Below are 15,351 nucleotides of genomic sequence, written 5' to 3' on the forward strand. Positions count from 1 at the left end.
ATCAATTAGATAGTTGCATATACAAATTTGAAAATTAAGGAAGAGATAGAGACTGAAAGCATACAATTTTTATTTATTTATTATTTATTTATTTTTATTTATTTATTTTCTGCCGTACAGCATGGGGACCAAGTTATACATACATGTATGCATACTTTTTCCTCCCATTGTTGTGTTGCAATGTAAGTATCTAGACATAGTTCTCAATGCCACACAGCAGGATCTCATTGTAAATCCATGCCAAGAGCAATAGTTTGCATCCGTTAACCCCATGCTCCTGATCACTTCCACTCCCTCCCTCTCCCCCTCCTGCAGCCACAAGTCTATTCTCCAAGTCTATGAAAGCATACAATTTTAGAGTGATTTATCATTTATAGTTAATGAAAAAGAAGAGGATCTAAATAAAGACACTAACTAAGAAGGAGGTTTTAGTGTGGTGTTAGACTATTGGGACAACAATTGCTATGGGTTATATGATAGTCAGCTTATACAACTATGGTTCTATTGCGTCCTCTTAATATGTACGTGTTGGCTCCTAATCCCCAAAACTTTATAATATGACCTTATTTGGAGACAGGTTCTTTACGAAGATAATTGAGTTAAAATAAAATCACTTGGGTGAACCTTAATCCAACATGATGGGTTTTCTCATTAAAAGGGGAATTTTGATACGGGCATGCTCACATGGAGAACATCATGCAAACTCAAATCTGTTTATCTTTAAGACAAGGAAGGAGGTGTGGAACAGCTCATTTCCCCACAGTCTTTAGGAGCACCCAACCCTGTCAATACCTTGATTTTGAATTTCAATCATCCACAATGATGTGGTGATAAAATTCTATGGCTTAATCCACCCAGCTCGTGTTATTTTGTTATAGAAGTTCTAGTTAATTAAAAAAGAAATTTGAGGCTGAGAAGTGGAGTGCTGCTATAATAAATATCAGAAAATACAGAGGTGACATTTGGACTTCAGCATCTGCTTTTAAAAAGTTTTGGGATGTATGATGGAAAAGATCCTACATTGCTTTGAAAAGGCTATTGGTAGAAATATGAGCAATGAAAAGGGATCTTGATGATGGCCCAGAAGGGAGCATGGACAGTTGTAGAGAAAGCACTTGTCATCTGAGAGAATGTAGATATGAACATCATGAACAGAATGAATGAAGAAATGTTCTCAAAAGGAATGAAGAACAACTCATTGGAAACCATAAGGAAGAATGATTATTGTTCTAAATAAGCAGTCTGAGCAACCATACAGTGACCTTATGTCTCTAACCTTACTTCACATTTCTTTTACTGACTTTTGAGTATGTAAATTGTCTTAAATGAATCCTCAGTATCACACTTTTATGACTTTGTATGAGGTGCAACTTCTCATGTTATTCTCTTCCTATCCTTTTTTGTTTTCTCCCTTCTCCTTTAAACTCAGCTAAAGCATTGCTTCCTCTGGGAAGCACTTCCTACTCCCAGCTTGATTCAAATATTTCTTAGCACAAAATGAATATGTTTATAATGCTATTTGTTAAGTTGGCCTTAAATTTTATAATCCCATCATTATACATCATGTCACTGAGAGGATGGAAATATACATAAGATTATTCAAAATGGTAATCCCAACTTTTTATTAGAGTGTAGTAGATTTACAGTGTTCTGTCAATATCTGCTGTACAGCATATGTGCCCAGTCATACACATATAGAGAGAGAGTTTCTTTTTCTCATATTATCTTCCACCATCGTGTCTATCCCAAGAGACCGGGTATAGTTCTCTCTGCTATATGGTAGCTGCTGATTGCTTACACATTCTAAAGAGAAACAGACTCATAAACATAGAGAACAGACCTGTGGTTGCGAAGGGAAAGCAGGGAGAAGTGGGATAGATGGGAAGTTTGGGGTTGGTAGATGCAAATTATTACTTTTAAAATGGTAATTCCAATTTCTATGGCAGGTTGATACATATAGATCCTCCATGGGCATTTAAAAAATTGAATTAATAACAAAAATATTAAGCTTATAATACTTTCAAATATCTTTTCCTTGATTTTCAGGCAAACTATTTCTAATATCTGAAATAAGTATCTATAAAAAATAGATGGAACCAAGGAACAATGTGACTTACTTTGTCCTCCTGAGCCTCACACAGAATCCAAATGAACAGAAAGTCCTTTTTGTTATGTTTTTCCTCTTCTACATTTCAACTGTGGTGGGAACACGCTCATTGTTGTGACTGTCACTTTCAGTAAGACTCTGGGCTCACCAATGTACTTTTTTCTTTCTAGCTTATCATTTATGGATGTCATTTATTCCTCATCTATTTCTCCCAAACTGATTTCAAGCTTGTTCATTGGGAAAAATACCATATCATTCCAATCCTGTATGATCCAGCTTTTTACAGGGCACTTTTTTGGTGGATCAGAGGTCTTCCTTTTGTTGGTAATGGCCTATGACCGCTATGTGGCCATTTGTAAGCCCTTGCATTATTTGGTTATCATGAGGCAGTGGGTGTGTATTGTACTCTTGGTGGTGTCCTGGGTTGGGGGTTTTCTTCACTCAGTCATTCAACTTGGCACTATTTATGGGCTCCCATTCTGTGGCCCCAATGTCATTGATCACTTTATCTGTGACATGTACCCTTTATTGAAACTTGCCTGCACTGACACCTCTGTCATTGGCACCTTAGTGGTGGCTAATGGAGGCTTGATCTGCAGTATTGTGTTTCTGCTCTTACTCATCTCCTATGGAGTCATCTTGCACTCTCTAAAGAACCTGAGTCAGGAAGGGAGGCAGAAAGCCCTCCAGACCTGTGGTTCCCACATCACTGTGGTTGTCTTCTTCTTTGTCCCCTGTATTTTTATGTATGCAAGACCTGCCAAGACCTTCTCCATTGACAAATCATTGAGTGTGTTTTATACAATCATAACCCCCATGCTGAACCCATTAATCTACAGTCTAAGAAATTCTGAGTTAACTAATGCTATGAAGAAACTCTGTGGAAGAAACACGAAGAGGATCATATGACTTTTGGGCTCATCTCCTTGGAAACTAAAAGTCCCTTAAAATTGACTCACCTATTCCTTTCCTTTAAAACATTTATTATAATGAAGAACTAACTGTGTGTTTGGGTTATTAATGTTTCTCTGGTATAATGCTACCTCTATATGTAGTGTCTTGTTCATCACATTGCCTAGAAAAGAGTGATACATATAAAGTGGGAGTTGCTAAAAATATGCAATAATAAACTTTTTATAGTTTCAATGATTTTTAATCAATTTATGCACTTTAACTTTTTTTCTGAGACTCTTTAATTTTTTTAGTTATATTCTTGCCATTTTTTCCATTCTTTTTGTTTTACTAGTGAAAATATTTAGTTCTCTATATAAGTATATTTAATTATATTCATTATATATAAATCTATAGAATATATATGTAATAGTCTCTATATTCAATTTCTATTGTGAGTGAAAATTCTTCTTTCACAATATTTCAAAACAAGATTAAGAAGAAAGGAATGATAAATTTGACCATATTAAGAACCTCTGTTCAACAAACACATTTGAAAGAAAGCAAAAAGGCAAGTTATAAACTGAATTGATGTTCACAGGATGTGTTCAGAGTTGGAATGATTTGCTGCTTGAAAGCTTAGTAAAACATCCTGTAAAACAAAATGCGACCAAACCAAATAAACCAAACCAAACCTCTTTTCCATCCTTTTTTAGTGCTTCCCAGTGTTCTTTCCCAGAGTAGTCACAAAAGTGTGTGTCTTAAGATTCTTCAAATACTAATCCTTTTAAATACAAGCATATTTACATACGGGTATGTGTATATATGTCTGCACATAAACTTTTGTGTTTTACTGTACAACGTGTTGTGGATCTTTCCATACCAGTCTGTATAGATCTAACATTTTTGAGTATTCTTATAATATGCAATATTTGCTGATAATATTCCTGAATAAATGTGTCCAGTACTTTTCATGTCATTTCCAGTCTTTTACTATCACATATAATTCTGCAATAAATATATGCTTTCTGGATTATGTGTTCCTAGAAATGTTAGTTACTAGAAGTAGTGTTTTTGGGTCACAGGAAATATTCATTTTAAATAATGATATTCATATTTATTGCAAAAACGTGATTCATGAGGTTGTACCTACACTTCTGCTCTCAGTCCTTGAGAGTATCTGCTTGTCCATGTTCTCAACAATCAGTGCTGGATAAACATTTTTTGTTTATGGCAATATAACTCATAAACCAAATCGTAATCCATTTAGATACTTTAATTGAAATTCTCAAAACATCATTGATTTAAGCAATCTTTCCCATTTTAAAGTTATATGTATCTGTCTTTGAATCGTGTATCAATGTTTTTTAACCTATTTTCTTTGATTTCTAGACTTTTCCATACTGATTTTTATGAGCAATTGTGTACTAAGAAAATAATCTTTAAAAACTCATTAATTAATTAATTAATTAATTAATTTTCTGTGTCGTGACCTGATTTTGACTTTCTTCTCTGATATGGATTTTTTGGGATATATAGTTTTTGTTATTTAACTAGTCAGTTTATGAATATTTTATTTGGTTTTTGTATCATCCTTAAAAGATTTTGCTCATTTCCCCCTAACAAAATTTTTTCCACGTCTTTTTAGAAGTTGATAATTATTAGCACTTTTGTGCTTTTACATTATATATGAAAATTTTGATTCATCAAGTATTTATTTTTGTATATAAGGAGATAAATATAAATTGTGTTTTGTTTTCTGAATCAACTTTTTTTTTGTAGTTGCATAATTGCCTTCCACCATGGATTTGAAATCCTAACTTTATTGTATTTTAAAGTTCCATTTATATTTGAATGCAATTCAGGGCTCTATTTTATTCCACTATTCTCTTCAGTCATGAACAATTTAATGCAAGATGTAATTATAAATCATCTACAATACATTTTAAAATCCAACAAGCCTAATATTTCCCCATTCCTCTTCTTTTTCAGACTTAGGTCTGTTCTTACATATTCATGTTGTCAGATTAAATTTATAATAAATGAAAATGTCTACATGTTCCAATATGTTTTGTGTTAGGAAGATTACTTTAGGAAGGGTTTATATCTTTAGCAATTTCAAAATTCCCCTCCAGATTGGGCCACATTATACAAAGCATAGAAAGTAATTAATAAAACCTCAAGACCCCGGATATATTCAACATACTGTTTCTCTTCCTTACTGGTGTGGTTGTTGCTGATTTTTACCTGCAATTGGTCTGTTATCTTTTGTTTCTACGTAATTTGTTGTGTCCTTCATCAAGACACATCAAACATGAACAAAGAAATCAGAAGATTTTAGCCTCTATTGGTGGATGGAGATTGTAGAAAGGACACCCCTGCTCTGAAGTTCTTGCTCAAAAACTTTTCACTTCTTTCCCTGTAGAACTAGTGGGAAGGATATGGATGTTAAAGCCAGCAGTTTGTGGTTAAGTTTCCAGATCCAGCATCTGCTATTTGTTATATTTTATCTCTTTAAGTATGAGTGTCCTACCAGTAAAATAGGATAGTAAGATCTAAAATGGACAGTTTCTATCCACGCGAACCTGAATAGACTGATCAAACTCAGTCATTAGTAGGAATCATCATCATCATTATTATTATTGTTATTATTTGCTTTATAGGGCCACACCCCACGGCATATGGAGCTAGGGGTCTAATCAGAGCTGTAACTGCTGTCCTACACAACAGCCACAGCAGCTCAGGATACGGGCCACATCTGAGCTCTACACCACAGCTCACAGCAATGCCAGATCCTTAACCCACTGAGAAAGGCCAGGGATTGAACCCACAACCTCGTGGTTACTAGTTGGATTCATTTCTGCTCTGCCACAACAGGAACTCCCAAGTGTCTAATCTTAATAAAGAGAAAGAAAGAAAACTCAATATCTCAAGTTAAGGAATTAATCCCTTTTCTATGTATGGGGAAAATGCCACATTAGAGCTCATTTTACTCATTCCTTGGGTATGCACCTCAGCTCTCTGGGGCCAATATGCTGGGTTCTCTCATCCTGTGTCTCCTCAGTGTATACCATTGGGGCTGGCTGCAGTGGTGGGCATTGTTTCCATCTTGAGTTCCCTCAAAGCTCACTGTCCAGGCATCTGTAATGTAGTGCTTGGTGGCTGTCACATCAATTGTTAACTGATATGGCAGGCAGTATTGCTCATTCACCAGTCTAAAGCAAAATGCAATATACCACTCTTAATACTGTCCAATCAGGAATGCATAATGAACTTACAAATACCTACAAAACTGGCTTTGTCTATAATGGCCAGAGACATTCAGAGATATCTACTGAAAGATGATGGTTTCAGTAGATGGTTCTCCTTGTGGTTATGGCCTGTAACCACTGCGCGGACATCTGTCGACCTCTGCACAGTGTGACCATCATGAGCAATGACACATTTGGAAGTGGGTTTTCTTAACTTGGTTGGACAGATCCGTGTCACATTCTGGCTTCCATGCTGTGGTACAGACATCACAGCTCACTTCATGTGTGACATTTTTGCCCTGATACAATCGCCTACACAGACTCCTTGATGGTCTCTTAGTTGTTGCAATGGTGGGGTAATCCCTGCGATCAGTTTTGTAATGTTTTAGCATCCTGCATGCCTTGAAGACTAACAGCTCTGCAGGGATGTAAAAATGCCATCTACCTGTAGCTCTCTCATCACACTTTTGTCTTGTTCTTTGTGCCTGTATTTTTATGCATCTGTGACGAGAAGCTACATTCTCATGGATAAAACCACAGTTGTATTCACTATTATTCTTACTCCCATGAAAAACCCTGTTCCTTACATAGTAAAAATACTGAGGTCAAGATGCAACTAGGATGTTATTAAACAGGAATGCAATTCAGACAATAGATGACACATAATGAAAATTTTATTTCCATCATGATCTTTATATTTTCATGTTTTATGACTCCAAATTTCTTCCCATGCCTCTCACTTGACACTAAAAGCACTTTAAAGATATCGTGATTATTCCCATTCCACACATGAAGAATAATGAATTTCAAAGAAGTCAAATAACCCACTCAGTATCAGTATCTCTATCCTTCTAAAACCAAAATGATTCTCTTTCAATAGTTTCAATGCTGTTAGAGAAAAGAGAACTCCTCCACTTAGTTCCTTGAATCTGGAATCCTCTTTGAAAACTGAGGAGATGAGTTATAAGGAATATGTGAATTAAAAAAAAAAAAAAAAAAGGAATCATTACTCTGCAGTTGACCAAAGAAAGGATTTGTCAACTAAACAAATATCTAACATAATAAGACTTTGTTGTTAATATATTTTGGCTCTTTTCATAAATGAAGACTGCTTCTAAAATAAAAATGAATACAAATGTGTGTGTATGTGTTTATAGTTTCCTATTTGACAGAAAGATACAGTTCTCATTTCATGGCTACCATATGCTGTATTGAAGAAATCAGTGGACCTTGGATATAGCAATATTTCCAAGCATGCAGTGGTTATGAAAACCTGATGAAAAACACTAGCTTAAGGATCAGGAGGCATGAATTTTATTTCACACTATGCCATCATCTCCTGTTTTAACCTTGGACAAATTGCCCTACTTCTACAAAAGTCATTTACTTAGGTAAATTGGAAGGCGTTTCCAAGTTCTGTGATTCTGCCCAAGCCAATGTGTTTATTGCCATAACATTGTTCTCTTTGCTTTTACTTCAATTATAGGTAAAATTGGAAGAGTTTTGATACCACATTCCATCTCTCACTCCTGGTAAACAACTTAGGGGATGGCCTTATGGGATGAGACAATTTTGGAAGGGATTAATACCATGGGAGCTCTGCTCTGAGTGCTTTGATATTTCGAGATTGATTCTCTACCTATTGAAATGAATGAAACTGCCCATAAGAACAATGTAGCAGGTACCTGTTTTTTTGTTAGTCTCTGAACCTTCCAAATATCATACCATACCTCAATTCATTTCTGATCAATTGTGCTAAGATCCATATACAATTACTCCTGATGTCTTTTTGGTTTACCCTGCAACTGTGAGATCCTGTGTTGCTGTCCCTTTAGGGTTTTAAACCACTATGTCCTTGCATTTGTAGTGTGGAAACAGCCTTTTCTGGTACTGCTCCAGGAACTCCTCTTGTGCAAAATTGTTTTCATGGACAAGTGTCTCTAATTTAGATCTAAACTTGTTTTCCATTCCATGCTACTTTAGGGCTTAAGGCTAAAATAGATGGATGTAAGAGTTCTAAAACAAGCTCTATACCCTGCACTTAGCTTTTTAAGTAGAAACTGGATCACCACTGAATGAATGATTTCAATTTTTCATGAGGTTGGAAATTATGACTTTTTCAGCACATGCTAATTCTGTGGACTGTGGCTTTCATTCCAGAGTTGAGAGACAAATTTGAGAGTTAAATCCACATTCCTTATAACTTATTAGATAATTTCAAATCCTCATTCAAGCTGTCATTGTCGTCTACCATCATAAATATTATTTTGGCACTAAAATATTGGAGTGCTTAATCACACTAGGTTGAAGCCTGTAATGGTGGGGTTTTTTTCCCCTTTTCTAGGGCCTCACTCATGGCATATGGAGGTTCCCAGGCTAGGGGGTCTAATCAGAGCTGTTCTGCCGGCCTACACCAGAGCCACAGGAATGCCAGATCCAAGTCAGGTCTGCGACCTACACCACAGCTCACAGCAACGCAGGATCCTTAACCCACTGAGTGAGGCCAGGGATCAAACCCACAACCTCATGGTTCCTAGTCAGATTTGTTAACCACTGAGCCACAATGAGAACTCCTGTAATAGCATTCTTAAACAATTTTCCTGGAGTTCCCGTCGTGGCGCAGTGATTAACGAACCCGACTAGGAACCATGAGGTTGCGGGTTTGGTCCCTGCCCTTGCTCAGTGGGTTAACGATCCGGCGTTGCCGTGAGCTGTGGTGTAGGTTGCAGACACAGCTCGGATCCCGCGTTGCTGTGGCTCTGGCGTAGGCCGGTGGCTACAGCTCCGATTCAACCCCTAGCCTGGGAACCTCCATATGACGCGGGAGCGGCCCAAGAAACAACAACAAAAAAGACAAAAAAAAAAAACAAAAAAAACAATTTTCCTTCATGACACATGCTTCTCACAGTGACTACATTCTCTGGAGCCCATCCAGAGTTATGTTCAATTTATTTTTCTTCTTATTAATGCCAGCATATTTGAATATGGTGAGTAAGTGAGTTTCTATATAGGAATATTCCTGAGTTGAACTGAATTATATTTACTTACAATATAATTTCAAATATTGGTATTTGTTTCTTTATCATAGATTGTTTTAGGCCTTATAATTGGTGGCACTATACAAGTATCATGACTCTTTACTGGTAAAACAACTTTTGAAGATAAGAAACTTGGTCTGGGATTACTGACCTAGCTTCTTTTTCCCCTTGGACAATGGTGCTCTTATCCCACGTGTTGTATTTTCTATTTATAAATTGTGAATATTATTGCCCATTTTTATTTTCCATAAGTATAATTTGAGATTAAATTTAAAATACTTATAAAGGCATTTTACCATCTTTGAATATATATATATATTTTTTTTAGGGCCACACCCATGGCATATGGAGATTCCCAGGCTAGGGGTCTAATTGGAGCTGTTGTTGCCAGTCTACACCACAGCCACAGCAACACTAGATCCTAGCCGTGTCTGTGACTTACACCATAACTCATGGCAACACCAGATCCTTAACCCACCAAGCAAGGCCAGGAATCCAACCCACAACCTCATGGTTCCTGGTCAGATTCATTTCCGCTGTGACAAGACGGGAACTCCATCTTTGAATATAATTTAAAAATGGAATTCTTTCCATCATTATCTTGTACATCTAGTTCCAGAACTGGCACAGGAAAGTTACTTTGAAGATGTAGTGTAATTTTTAATTGGTGTGAAGTGCCAATATTATAATAGGGTTCATAATGACCACCTAGTGTACACCAGAAAATGATATTTAAATATTATGATGAACTTAATGTTAGGAAATTAAAAATAAAATATTGGGAATCCTTTAGTGGCTCAATGGGTTAAGAACCCAACATTGTCCGTGAGGATGCAGGTTTGACCTCTTTGGGGGGTTAAGTGTCTCATGTTGCTGAGGGCTATGGCGTAGACCAGCAACTGCTTCTCTGATTCAACCCCTGGCCTGGAACTTCCATATACTATGGGTGCAGCTGTTAAAAGAAGAAAATATGCATAATGAAAAAATTAAAATCAGATAGTGACCTCCCTAAGTGTTTAATTTATACATTAGTCAATATTAAGTTTCCATATTATGTATACTTCTTATCAAAGGCCAAATTTCAGATGTGATTCACTTGCTGTTTTTTTTTTTCTCATATTATTTTGTCCTCTTATAGACCTATGGAATAATTCACAATAAAAAATGAATAGAATAAAAGTTCTGCATTTCAGTTATGTGAAATAATTGAATTGTTTGCATGATCCGCTAATGGTGGTGAAATAGCCCTGAGGTCCAATTAGCCACAGTTAAGAAACTTCACAGCATTTGCCTACAAAAAGAATATATGGTAGTCCTTTTAAGGCTCGAGAGAAAGGCCTTATGCAAAGGTACTATTTATAAATCAACAGAGACACTTATGGTCATTATCGTTTTTAATCTTATAACTTTTTTCTTGGTGAACCAACAGCTGCTGGGGGCCCTTTCTGTGGAGACATGTCAGACAAATTCATAGGTGAGTTTTTTTCCAGGAAATCATATAATCATAGACTCTTGAGTTTAAATGCATCTTACAAATTTATAAAATCACTTCTCATGCTCACCAGTCTGAGCTTTAAATCCCTTATCTCTTTAGCATGAAGAAAGATGCAAGAACAAGACTATGAAATGAGAAGTAAAAATAGTTGACTTTTCTCTGTCATATATATTTAAATTCATTAGACAAAGAATAAAATTAGTTGGAATTAAATTTTGTAGAATAATTATACAATTTAAATTTGTGTCCAAAATTTTCTCCACTTTACAGTACAACTTAAGTATGTACCTGGAGTTCCCGTTGTGGCTCATTGGTTAACGATTCCAACTAGAAACCATGAGGTTGCGGGTTGGATCCCTGGCCTTGCTCAGTGGGTTAAGGATCCGGCATTGCCTTGAGCTGTGGTGTAGGTTGCAGACATGGCTCGGATCCAGCATTGCTGTGGCTCTGGTGTAGGCCGGTGGCTGCAGCTCCAATTCCACCCCTAGCCTGGGAACCTCCATATGCCGAGGGAGTGGCCCTAGAAAAGGCAAAAAGACCAAAAAAAAAAGAATGTACCTATGATATCGCACATCTTTTTAAAAAACACTCTTGTTAAAAAGTATGCATTAAGCAAAGAGATACACTGTATTTTAATAATCCATTTCTCTAATGTTGAATATTCCATATCATCTCTAAATTTTCCACAGCTCTTAATAATTGTATTAACATATATTAAATAATGATTTTTCTCCTTCAGGGTTTATTCCTAGAAAGAGTATTGTGGAGTCAAAGAAAAAAGCAGCAGTGAAATTTATTTCTTCATAATTACTTCTAAATGACTTTCAGGAATTATATCTAAATTCTTATTTTAAACACTACACTTTTCTATGAAAATTTGGGGGAGTCAAAGTAAGAAAAAAAGTAATCCAATGAGGTTGATGAACTTTGTTTCCATGTATGTATACAATTTTCATCTTTGAAAATTAAAAAAAAAGTTCTTTACACAATTATCTTTGAAAGAAAAAAAAACATGTTTTTGCAGGAATACATTTTTTTATATCTCCTTTTCATTGGGAAATCTATGTTCCCAAAATTTCTCAATCTATTAGTAACACAGTATCCTGTAACCAGGAATGATAGAGGAAGTATACTATGGAAAGATGGGAGAAGTAGGCATGAGAATGCATGTAGCAGAAATATAAAGGAGTGGGAAAGTCATTCATATCATGGAGGGATGACTTACTGCTATTTCATGATTAAATTTCAGGTATTAAGTGCATTTAACAGGGAGAATCTTCATGACTTTATGTAAACAAACATACATTCATATACATAGTAAGAGTCCTTTAAATATTTGTATAATGACTGAACATGTAGTAGGCACTTATTATAATTAAAAGGCTTTATATGTTTGTGTATACATGTATATATGTATATATGCATAGTGCCTTATCTATCTTACCCAGTAAAATGTTTCTTTTTGCTTTTCATTAATTTTTATTTTTAGAACTTTGAAAATAAGGATTTCCTTTGCTTGATAGATCCTTGCATATTGAACACGTATGTCAGAGGTTTCTTATCTTTTCATCCAGATCTATGAAAGTGGTAAGTTTACTGAATATGACTACATAAAGTTGTATGTGGCACAGAATTAAAAAAGTAAACATATTGATTACTAAATATAATACTATCTTGAAAGAACAATGACCCAGTAAAACTCCCTTACCTAGAGGTAATTAGTATTTTCACACTTACCTTTTAAAATGTGTCAGAAAAAAACTAGAATGCCACTTCTTTTCAAATGTTTATTTATGATTTTCTTAAAGTAAAGGGTAATGCTAAACAGAGTATGGGGATGAAAACACTCTAATTCCTCCCAGGTTTATGGTCTGGAGAAGCATGCATATTCTCACCATGGAGAGTGGCAGCTTATAAGCAATTACTTAACATCTAACAGGTTCCAGATGATGTAGACATTATGACAGGCACTATGGTAAGTGAAGAAACAGTTGAAAAGAGCACATGTGTTTGGGTGGGTACCAGGGAGGGTGTTGCCAACAACATGTACATCTCCCTAAACTGGCTGTTTATGGCAGATATTTACTGACAGTGCCTTTCTTTCCACATTTTAAAGTTGAGGGTTCAGTTGTTAATTCTCTCTTTTTTTTTTTTTTTTTTTTGCTATTTCTTGGGCTGCTCCCGCGGCATATGGAGGTTCCCAGGCTAGGGGTCGAATCGGAGCTGTAGCCACCGGCCTACGCCAGAGCCACAGCAACGCAGGATCCGAGCCGCGTCTGCAATCTACACCACAGCTCACGGCAACGCCGAATCGTTAACCCACTGAGCAAGGGCAGGGACCGAACCCACAACCTCATGGTTCCTAGTCGGATTCGTTAACCACTGCGCCACGACGGGAACTCCTGTTAATTCTCTTGAGAGAATAATTCTTACCTGTATGAGGGACCTCTCAGCTCACAAGATATATCTGAGAATTACAATGTGTAAGTTCACAAACACAGAGGTGGGCCCAGAATCATGGGACACTGGGGTGACTTACAAAGTCACTTGAAGTTGGAATCAAGAGAAAAACCCAGATCTCATGCAATAGCACAGTGTTTTCTCAGTAAATAACCACCTGATGTTGCCCTGTAGATGTTTCACGTGTGACAGGTATGAGGTGTCTGAGGAGATGTAAGTCATCATGAAGAAAGTAAGAAATATTTTAAAAAAGAACTGGGGGATGACTGCCAAGAACATGCCCTTCACTGACAGTGACTACTCTGTTTAGTTCTGAGAAATTGAGACTACAGTTATTTTCTGACTAAAAGGTATCATTCTTTATTCCTTTGCAGAAAATTCAGGGACCTGGAAGGTGGTCCTTAGTTGAATGGATCTCCCCACATCTTCCAACAATGTGACCGAATTTGTTCTCTTGGGACTCACACAGAATCCACACTTGCGGAAAATACTCTTCGTGGTTTTTTTGTTCATTTTCCTGGTTACCTTGCTGGCAAATCTGTCCATTGTCATTACCATCTCCCTCAGCCCCACGCTTTCAGCTCCCATGTACTTCTTTCTCACTTACTTGGCTGTCACAGATGCCACCTTTTCCTCAGTCACTACCCCCAAAATTACCATTGACCTGCCCTATCAGAGGACAACCATCTCCTGGGGTGGCTGCCTGACTCAGCTCTTTTTGGAACACTTTCTGGGAGGAGCAGAGATCATTGTGCTCATTGCCATGGCTTATGACCGCTATGTGGCCATCTGCAAGCCTCTGCACTACACGACCATCATGCGCCATGGGCTCTGCCAGCTCCTGGTTGTGGTGGCCTGGGTTGGGGGGATACTCCATGCCACCGTGCAAATTCTCTTTGTATTTGACTTGCCCTTCTGTGGTCCCAAAGTCATTGACCACTTCATGTGTGAATTCTTCTCACTGCTGAAAATTGCCTGCACTGACACCTACTGGCGTGCAATAGTGATATCAGCTAACAGTGGGGGCATGTGCTTGCTCATTTTTTTCATGCTCCTCATCTCCTACATGGTCATTCTGAACTCCCTGAAATCCCATGGCTCTGAAGGAAGATGCAAAGCCCTCTCCACCTGTGGCTCCCACTTTACAGTAGTGGTACTCTTTTTCGTCCCTTGTATCTTCATCTATGTACGTCCTCTGGCCACCTATCCCGTGGATAAGTTGGTGAGTTTGTTCTATGGAACCTTCACTCCCATGTTAAATCCTATCATTTATACAGTGAGAAACACGGAGGTGAAGAATGCTATGAAGGGTTTGTTGAAGAGGAGAGTAACTTGGGTTGTGCCTGGTGCCTAGAAATTGACAATTTATGTACATAAGGAGGTTGATATCTGTTGTAAATTGTGAAAGAAAACTAAGAAATCTTGTGGATTGGTGACAGAAATAAAGACCAAAACTAATATTTGTTGATTATTTAACAGTGGCTAGGCATTTATTAGACATTTGATAACATTTAATCTCTAGGCAAGGCTTCAATATTCATGTTCATAACTTCAGAATTGACAATGGATAAACAACTGTATAACCCTAGTTTTATGAGTATAGAGTATGTTTTACTCCAGAGTCTTCTACTCCTTTATGAAATTCTTCATTTTTGTTACTTGCATGAAATTGCTTTTCCAGAGCACCTTGGTCTTAGAACTTCTTCCATTATTGCTGAGCCTACATTAAAACAAAGGATAGAAATTCTTAGTATGTGCATAGAAAAGGGACAGTTGCAAAAGCAATCACAGCTGGTTTTTCATAATATGAATTTACCAAAAGTGAAAAAAGAGTCTCTCATAAAAGTGGAATGAATAATTCACAATTTCTTTCTTTACTTGACATAAAATATAAGCCCCCAAATTTGACATTGCTCTGTATTTGCTCCATTTTTAAAATATTCTATGGCTTACAGCTTTGAATACAAAAGAAATGTTTTCATTTTCCATACCATGACTTGAGTCATTCAAAACAAAATCAATATCTTTTATCAAATTTGAACAAGAAGGCATATGATTTTATTCCAAAACTACAGCTTTGTAGAGCTGATACATATATTTATATTAATT

At 36.7% G+C, this 15,351-nt stretch overlaps 2 protein-coding genes across 2 annotated transcripts; both read left to right on the forward strand.

Moving 5' to 3' along the window:
* The first annotated feature begins 2,090 nt into the window (after window positions 1–2,090).
* LOC125124465 (olfactory receptor 4A47-like) lies at window positions 2,091–3,016 on the forward strand. Its single transcript, XM_047774576.1, is given in 2 exon segments — window positions 2,091–2,199; window positions 2,202–3,016. Coding segments are annotated over 2 exon segments (924 nt in total).
* A 10,635-nt stretch (window positions 3,017–13,651) lies between these two features.
* LOC125124466 (olfactory receptor 140-like) lies at window positions 13,652–14,596 on the forward strand. Its single transcript, XM_047774577.1, has one exon. It carries the CDS (start codon window positions 13,652–13,654, stop codon window positions 14,594–14,596), a length of 945 nt encoding a protein of 314 aa, XP_047630533.1.
* Window positions 14,597–15,351: the final 755 nt, after the last annotated feature.

The sequence above is a fragment of the Phacochoerus africanus genome, chromosome 4 (genome assembly GCF_016906955.1).
Source record: "Phacochoerus africanus isolate WHEZ1 chromosome 4, ROS_Pafr_v1, whole genome shotgun sequence".
NCBI classification, from domain to species: Eukaryota; Metazoa; Chordata; class Mammalia; order Artiodactyla; family Suidae; genus Phacochoerus; species Phacochoerus africanus.

Bases quoted from the DNA above. Each gene is read 5' to 3' on its own strand.
- LOC125124466 (XM_047774577.1), top strand. From the start codon at position 13,652: ATGGATCTCCCCACATCTTCCAACAATGTGACCGAATTTGTTCTCTTG.